The sequence below is a fragment of the Notolepis coatsorum genome, assembly GCF_963971535.1.
Source record: "Notolepis coatsorum genome assembly, chromosome: 19".
In the NCBI taxonomy this organism is placed as follows: Eukaryota; Metazoa; Chordata; class Actinopteri; order Aulopiformes; family Paralepididae; genus Notolepis; species Notolepis coatsorum.
The window spans coordinates 11,532,473-11,541,647 of NC_140183.1; the positions used below are offsets into that span (position 1 = coordinate 11,532,473).

General features: G+C 42.6%; 1 protein-coding gene across 1 annotated transcript in view; it reads right to left on the reverse strand.

Moving 5' to 3' along the window:
- LOC311245936 (dynein axonemal heavy chain 1-like) overlaps positions 1-9,175 on the reverse strand; it is a gene marked incomplete at both ends in the record, with an annotated part of 135,727 nt that overhangs the window by 105,953 nt on the left and 20,599 nt on the right. Inside the window, 3 exons of the mRNA XM_084335960.1 lie at positions 3,116-3,328; positions 3,872-4,125; positions 7,053-7,251. Of these exons, the coding sequence (XP_084192086.1) occupies positions 3,116-3,328; positions 3,872-4,125; positions 7,053-7,251 (666 nt within the window). The remainder of the gene's footprint in view (positions 1-3,115; positions 3,329-3,871; positions 4,126-7,052; positions 7,252-9,175) is intronic.

Consider the following 9,175-nt stretch of genomic DNA (forward strand, 5'->3'; position numbering starts at 1 on the left):
TTTTTTTTTTAAGTAATTGGCTACATCCAGCTTGTCTGTGATGAGCGTGTTGTCCATCTTTATGTTTATGTTTGAGAATCTGGTTTTAAGTTTTTTACTGCAGCCTAGTTGATTATTGAGTAATTTCCAAAGTTCAGGTGGTTTGTTTTTGTTTTCCTCAGTTTTGTCATTGATGAAATTCTTTTTTGCAGTTTTGGTCATGGAGTTTACGTCGTTTCTTAGTCTGTTTCTTTCCAGTTTGAGTTCAGTCACGTGGGCTTGGAGTTCACTGCTCGTGCTTTTGGTAAGCTTTGACTGACTTTTACGAAACTCCGAGCATTTTTTGTCTCTGGTTTTCATAGCGGCCAGTATTTCGGAGTGGATCCACGGCTCAGCGCGCTTTTTTCTGGTGGTTCTTAGGGGGGCCATGTCATTTAGTATTGTTGAAAATTTATCATGCGCGGGTGAACGGAGGGGGGGGGGGTCGTTTATAATTCCGTGATCGTCGTTAAATGATTTATGTAGTATGGGTGATATATAGATCAGAGCAGTTTGCATCGATAATAATAAACAAAAACGCTGAAACTCACGGCAGCCTACTCTTAGCGTTGGGCGATGATACTGGAGTAAAAAAATGCCCGTTATGTGATGGGGATCGAGGCAATCCATTTCCGGTTTGTATAATACTAATACACGCCCAAATCATGTCGATTATTGAGTTATGGCAACGATCCATATCCACGGTGTGTGTCTTGAGTCCCGCGACGATATACGAGTGGCCGGACGGATTTGGGAGACGCACCGAGCTCCAACGGGCATATCCGGTTTGGCAACTCGCCGATCATCCACCAGGTGGCAGGATTGAAGCGTTGCAGAGTTGTGCTGAGTCCCACAGCATCAGCCAAGGCTCTGTGAGTGAAATATGAATACCATGGCGAAAATATTAAATATGATCAGAATAACGTTGTACGCCGTGATCTGGCAGAATTCGCATAAACTTGAAACACGTCGTCAGCCGTTTCCGGCGTGGGATGTGTTAATGATGCCGTAAGTGTTTCTGTGAATAATGTGTTACTGTGTTCCAGAGGTGGTGATGACATGCCTGAGGCGGTACATCCTACTCTGCACTGTAAAATATACATATTTTTTTATCTATTCTTCATTTTTATTGCACTGCACTATTGCACTATTTTACTGTCTATTTTATATTACTCTTTTTATTATTGTTTATTTAAAACTGAATCAAACCATAAACAAGGTGGCCTGTTGGGATGTTAAAAACTGTGATTTTATGTCTGCACTTTATGTGCTCATTTTATGCCTGTCTTTTTTCTGTTGTGAAGCACTTTGAGCTGCAGTTTCTGTATGAAAGGTGCTAGGTCTGTATCGGTAGAGAGAGGTGTTGACCTGAAACAATGTTGGTTAATACAGGATGATTTGTTGGTGCATAGATGTAGTTCTAGGCCTTACGCCTCAGTGGAGGATGAGTGGGGTGTAGTTGAACAGGTGGTGGGGAGACCAGATCGGGTGTTTGCACCAGCTCCACTCGATCCGATTCCAGCAGTACACGTTTTGGAGAGGGCTCACTTGCCCGAGAGCCGGGGAAATGTTGTTTCTGTTAAACAACATTGTCGAATGTTCCAGAGTGGGCAGCATTCGACAAGGTTGAAGGTCGTGTTCGACAGGGGCTAGCCCATTGTCGCTCTAGTGGTAGTGGCCCATAGCAATTTATGGGTCACAATATTTTTGGTGTACAGTTGAGTGTCTCTGTAATAAGACTTGCACTTGACACGGTACAGGCACTACACATATGGTAGTATGTGTAGTTGCATAATATTTGGTATAGATAAGGTTGGTAAGTATCCCCTTATTATTTATGTTCATCCCCTTGGTGGTATTTTTTTGGGCTATAACGGTTAGAAGGAGAACATACATTTCGGTGTGGGGGTGTTGTGTACGTTCACATGGTGGATGGTCTACTTACTGTCTTTTGGTGATTCATTCACATTGTGGTGTGAGTGTGGTGTCACTAATTGGTGGATTGTAATTGACACGTGTTCTTTGTTGTAATTAACACACTTGCTTTTGTGTAATTGAACACAGGTGTGGTGACGAGGCTCCACGCGCTATAAAGCAGACTGGGGGCATTGTCACTGCTGCTGCTCTCTCACTGTTCTCTCATCATTTTTGCTCTATTTTGTGCACCCAGCTCTCCATTTTTGTTATTTAAATAGGAAATAAATGTTGTTGTTTTTGCTAAAGACGTGTCCGACTTCTTGTTGTCCACCATTTTACAACCAAGGCCTACCGGGAAACAAGGCCTAACAAAATTAATAGTTGGTTTCAGGTTGCCGACCGACCCTGCCGATTTAGGTGCGACCCAATATATTTTATGAGTTTAAAAAAAAAAAAAAGTTTCATAGAAATCTTAGTCAAACATTTAGTATTATGGATATTAAACATGCTGGCAGAGTACATGCATCCATGTTGTTGTGAACATTTTAATTAAATAAAGAAATTCCCTATCCATCGCCGTGGGAAAGAATAAAATAAAAAAATAAAATAAAATAAATTCCCTACCTACCCATGGCCAAACTGACAACCAACCTGAAACCAACTATTAATTTTGTTAGGCCCAAGCCATATTCCTGTGACGGTTGAGGCCTTAGGGCAAGTCATATATGCTTGGTTGTAACACTAATACACACAACACACTTAAACCGGTTCATTCCAATGACAACAATATCAAAGTTCTATAGAAGCCATCTTAGGGGCGACAGTGGCTCAACAGGTAGAGCAGTCGTCTGATAATCAGAAGGTTCCCGGTTCGATTCCCGCCCCTCCCGGGCAGCGTGTCGAAGTGTCCTTGAGCAAGACACATAACCCCAAATTGCTCCCGATGTGCAGGTTGGCACCTTACATGGTTGCCTCCAACGTCGGTGTGTGAATGTGTGTCAGTGAATGGGTAAAAATGTGAGGAACAAATTGTAAAGCGCTTTGGATAAAAGCGCTATATAAAAATGCACCATTTACCGTGAACCGAAGCAAATTACCCATATTAAACCAGGAACGAACTTTTCTAGCCATTCAAGTTCTGTCGAGTTGCCCTGAGAAATGTATGTGTGTGTGCATCTACCTGAGTCAGCCTGAGCTTGCTTTCCCACGAAGTGATGTGCTTGTCAAAAGCCTTCTTGTACGGAGAGAAGGACATGCCCTGGGTCATGACTATGTGATCATCCAGGAGCTGGACGGCCTCGTCTGTACTCTTCAGGATGTAGCAGCCCGACTCCTTGTAGGGAAAAACATCCAGCATCACCGTCGACCATTCAATCTCCATCTTACTCAGAGCCTGGGTGGAGAGAGAGGGGGGGGGGGGGGGGGAGTGAAAGATTACAATGTTGAGTTTGAAAGATTAATGTTTAAAATGTATGTATTGTAAACTATTCAAAATACATGTACAGGTACATACAAAGGTTTGTCCTGGTGGATGGGTGTGTAAACCCTGTCTAATAACAGACAACACTATCTGTCAGAAAACAAGTACATGGGATATCCTGGATAAAATAACCCTTATTAACACATAAGAAAATATACACGGACAATAAATTATATTTACAGAGAATTGCTACATTTGATGCATATGTACAGTTAAATAGTCTGAACTATGCATTTAAATATAGGTGTATAAATATTTGGGTGATAAAAGCATAAAATATATTTTTATACCATATAAATGTGGGATATAGTCACATGCATTCTATTCTATAAGAGTTTGATCTGTGGGTGAAAAACGAGCTTTATGGAACTTTCTTCATTGGGAATCAGAATATAGGTGTGTTTTCCTGGTTTACATCACACCACGGAGCACCGGCCTCTTGAACCAGTGTGGTACCTGTTCGATGGCGTACTCCTTCCCTGCTGCCTCAGCCACCTCGGCCACCTCGGCCACATGGTTCTGCAAGCCCAGCTCCAGGCAGCGTGAGAAGGTCAGGTCAGCATTGGGCTTCACGTCAACCTGGATGCGTTCCGAAATCGTCTCCCAGTGGCGGAGCTTTAACGCGGGGTTGGTCAGGCCCTGGATGAGGGGGATGTTGGGGCGGAAGTCCTCGATCTTCAGCTTGATATCTTCCGCCACCTTCAGACAGGCTGGAGATGATGAAGGATGAGAGGGAAACGGTATGAACACAGTAGGAACATATGAATCACAGGTAAAGATCCTCTAAAGGTGTTGAATGTACTCGTGTACAGTAAATGGTAAAATGGTAAATGGTGCATTTATATAGTGCTTTTATCCAAAGCATTTTACAATTTGTTCCTCACATTTTAAGCCATTCACGTTGCCAACCTGCTAGGGGTGTAACGGTACACAGAAGCCACGGTTCGGTGCGTACCTCGGTATTGGGGTCACGGTTCGGTACGAGTTCGGTACTGACAAATAATTACTAAATTCCACGTAGTGATTCTCCATAAAACTGCAGGAGACACACTGATACATTTCACTACACAGCACAGCCCTCCCCCTACACTCACTCTCACTGTCACACACACACACCTACACACACACACACACACACACACACCCTTACACTCACCGGCACTAGATAAGCCGGATCACATAAATTAACAAGATGCCACAAGCCGAATAAAATACATCCAGTGGTCACATAGTCCAGTCTCCATTAATCACAGATCGTTATCATAGAGACACACATGCACAAACTTACACGTAAATGTGCGTTACATGCACTCATGCACGGCGGACATACTGACTGACCAATACACACAGACACACAATGTGCACTCAGGAGAGACACCACGTACACACACTGGACTAGGGGACCAATAAAACACCCTGATAGAGAAACGACTTCACTTCACTTCTTCTTCTTCTCTGCTTGGACTGGACTGCACGGACGAGACATGCTGGACTGACTCACAACGACTTGACTTTTATCCTTCCTTTAATATACTCAACCGGCCGGTTGTAACAATTTAGATTACAAATTGTACCTTGCTATACATTGCTTGTTAAACTTTTTATAATAAATACCTTCAAAAGTGTTTCATCTCTTATATTTTTAAGTATCGTTTACAACTTTCACGTTTGAATCTAAAACGTGACAGTACAACAGATTTTTTTTTAATAATAATTATATACTTAAAAAAATATATACATATATATATATTATATTATATATATAACACGTCCAATCTTTCGCCGTCGACTAAAAACGCACTTCTTCAACCATTATCTGAATAAAAAAAAATTAAAAAATCTAACCGTACTGTCATGCACTTGTCCTAATAAACTAACCTACACTGTAGCACTCAACACTTTGATGAACATTGTTGCTCAGCTGATAGAGTTGTGCCCTTCCTGATGGCTTGTCGTACAGAACATGTAAGTCGCTTTGGATAAAAGCCTCAGCTAAATGACTAAATGTAAATGTAAATGTAAGTTTCAGTTTCACTTCCAGAGAGAATTAACTTCACGACGAGACTGAAGACTAGAGAACAGATGACATGTTACTTACAACAATGGCAGAGGATTATTTGGATTTAAACTAGAGGTGGGCATAGATACATTTTTTTAATCTAGATTAATCTATCTGCAATCCTGGATTTAATCTAGATTAATCTAGATTAAAATGGCTAAAAAAAGAAATCTGCCGAAGGCATTCAAAATATGTGTGTTCTACCCAAATAATGACCAGAAGTAAGTCCTTACTTTTTCTTTCCTCCTTATGTTTCTCAGGCCAGGTGGCCCATTACACCATAAGCCCATCTCCCGTTTCCAAAATGCATTACAGACTGTTTGAAAAAGCTGTTTTGCTATGATAATTGGTAATGAAATATCAAAATAATGTTCAATAAGATGTACTTGTGTTTAATAAGTTGTTTTATTCAGAAGTTAACACAAATAAATAATATTACCAGTACAGTACAGTATCTAGCACACTCTCAGGAACAAAACAGAAAGAAGCATTTCAAACTTGAACTATGTGACATGGCTTGACTCAATCAGTCCAATCTCTATTTCTCCTTCTTCCACCAGTCACTCAGGCAGACCAGCTTGTTTTATGTAGCGGTGTCTACTTATAGTGCCTATAATATTTTTCCCGTTGGGTGCCAGACAGGGCCAAACCCTACCAATGCAAATCAACTGCTCCAGTGGAGTTGCTCAGTGGCCAATGGTGTCAACTGTGGTTGTACTGGGCAGCTCCCAGGTGTGAATGGAACTGTGTGAATGTGAAGCAGGGCATTCCTGAAAAAGAGCATCTGTGCTCAGCGAACCTACCCTGGGTAAATAAAGGTAAAAAAAATATATATATATTAACTGCGTCAATTATATTATCACGCGTTAACGCCGTTAACGGCCCAGCTCTAATTCAAACACAGTGGAGCTCAGATGATCTGTCCGGAAAAGTATGTTTATTTTTTTTATTTGATTGTGGAGAGAATGTTGATGTGTTTGTTGGCGCGCGTGTGTGTCTCGTGCACTTTCGCCGCTCTGAACTGAAGTCGGAGAGGGAGGGATGCGGCGCGGTTTGCGCTCGCTCCCGACTGCGTGTGTGTGTTTCCCCACGCGTGCCGTGTGTGTGTGTGGGGGGTGCTCCATGTCTCTCTCTCTCCCTCTCTGTCTCTCTCTCTCTCCCTCTTTGTCTCTCTCTCTCTCCCTCTTTGTCTCTCTCTCTCTCCCTCTCTCTTGCTCGCTCGTCACAGTCTACAGGTATCCCGACTGTGACGGTGTGCCGCGCGCTGTTCTCGCATGTGCGACTGGTGTGTTTGCGCTGAGGCGTATTCGTCGTATGGCGCGTACCGCACCGTGATGGCCGTACAAGTAAATTCGCGGGACGAATACACGTACCGTTACACCCCTACAACCTGCACATCGGGAGCAATTAGGGGTTAAGTGTCTTGCTCAAGGAGCGGGAATCGAACCGGCGGGAACCTTCCGATTACCAGACGACCGCTCTACCCCCTGAGCCAGTCGCCCCTAACAGTATGAACATATGAATCACAGGTAAAGATCCTCTAAACGTGTTGAATGTAATCATGTATTTGTCACTAACCAGGGGTGTCCTTGAACTGTTTCTCACACGCGCGCATGGTCTTGTTGGCCTCGTTCATGCTACGCTCCAGCGACTCAGGGTTAATGTCTTCCAGCGGGCTGTTTAGCCAGTCCTCCTGCCAATGCAGCCAATCAGAGGCGGTGGTCCAGAGGTCTATGAAGGGCTGGAGGCTCTTAATCATTCCCTGCAGATCGTCGTACTGTGACACATAACATAACACCACACATCGTTAGAAACAACGTTTCTCTTTTCACTTTTAACACGCTTTGTTAAACAGCTCAAACCATACCAGCTGGAAAGAAAAAACATTAAAGTTACGGTGGGTAACTTGCAAGTTGCAGGTGATGATCAGCATTCGCAGTCAAATGCACATAAATATGTAATTTTTAACACCAAAACGTTCACAGTTGTGGCGCACGTCTGATAATATAATTTACATTTAAAAAAATATTAACTAAATAAGCCGTTTTCATACCTTATTGAAACGTTCTGCCACGTTTCTCTACTTAGCCTCTCATGTGTGATTAACAACCAACCACAGAGGCCAATGAGGGACAGGCCTTTCCCTGACGAAGCCAAAGCCACGCTTAAAGGAAGTTAATTTACATTAAATGTTATGACATACTTGGCTATAGTGTGCCTAACCATTAGCTTACTTATGGAGTCCTGTGGTCTGAGATCTGGCCGGGTTCTGAGCAAACCGAAAAATTCCCACAGGCAACAAAAGGTTTTAATCCACTACATGCCGACAAACGTTTAAACAACATCCACAACAGAAAACAGCTGTCTTTGTGCTATAGTCGTACGCAGTTACTATGCACTGGGGCTAATTCCAAGACATCATCTCGGTCTGAAGCATAGGCTCTGTACGTAAGCTAATGGTTACGCATCGATTACACTACTGGCAAGTATTTCACAACGCTTAATGTAAAGAAGATCCTAACTAACCCTTTACATTTTCAGAGGCCATTACTCACTATCGGGGCACCTGGCTCGCTGATAACAAACTATCATTACACCTGGGTAAAACAGAGTCCATTGTCTTTGGACCAAATAACAAACTCAGCAAGATCAACGGCTTCTCTGTTACAGTGGGTGACAATATTGTCACAAGGAAAGATGAAATTACATACCTGGGTTCCATCCTAGAGGCAAATCTTTCCTGTGACAAAATGGCATCCAATGTAATCAAAAAAGTCAACCAACAAACTAGATTCTTGTACCGGATCTCTTCTCTGGTAAACAAGAATACCCTGAAGACTCTAACAGGAGCACGCATGCAAGGGTACTACGACTATGCTTGCACCTCATGGTACCAAAGCACCTCAAAGGCGCTAAAAACAAGATTACAAACATCACAAAACAAACTGGTCAGACTACTGCTTGACCTTAATCCTAAAACCCAGCTCACCGCTGCCCACTTTGACAACCTAGGATGGCTTAGAGTAGATGACAGAGTACAGCAACTTGCAATGGGCCTGGTCTACAAGATACACTATACGACTAAGGTACCCATGTACATGTCGAAATACTTCCCAAAGGTCAGTGAATACCACAACCACAACACCAGAGGGAGTTCCACAAATCATGTGCAACCCAGATTCGGCACAAACAAGGGACTAAACACGGAGGCTGCAATTCGAAACTGGCCACCGTAAATGTCCAAACCCCCCCTCCCACCCACCCCCTCCTAATGTACAGTCTCCTCACCATCATATGTATATATTTTCTGTTTGGATCTCTGGGTAACAGTACTGTATATTTGCATATATGTCACAAATGTAACAGTACTATATACCTGTATGTCATAATTGTCCCTATGCCATAAATGTCATGATGTCATGTATGTTGTGTCTATCATAAATGTCATTATGAATTGAAAATGGGGGCCCCCGATGTAAACAAGACAAACGTCTTTCTCTGGTCTGCATCCCCTTAACAAGCCGTACTGTATTGTACCCATTCTGCAATCTGTTAAATAAAGTATTCATTCATTCATTCATTCACTATGGTGGTTAGTTACTTGAACTCTCTCACATTACCCTACTCATTGGTGACAACAATTTTAGGATTTCTTTTGGGTCTGAAAAAAAACTGTGTTCGAAGAATTGACCTGCTGCCGT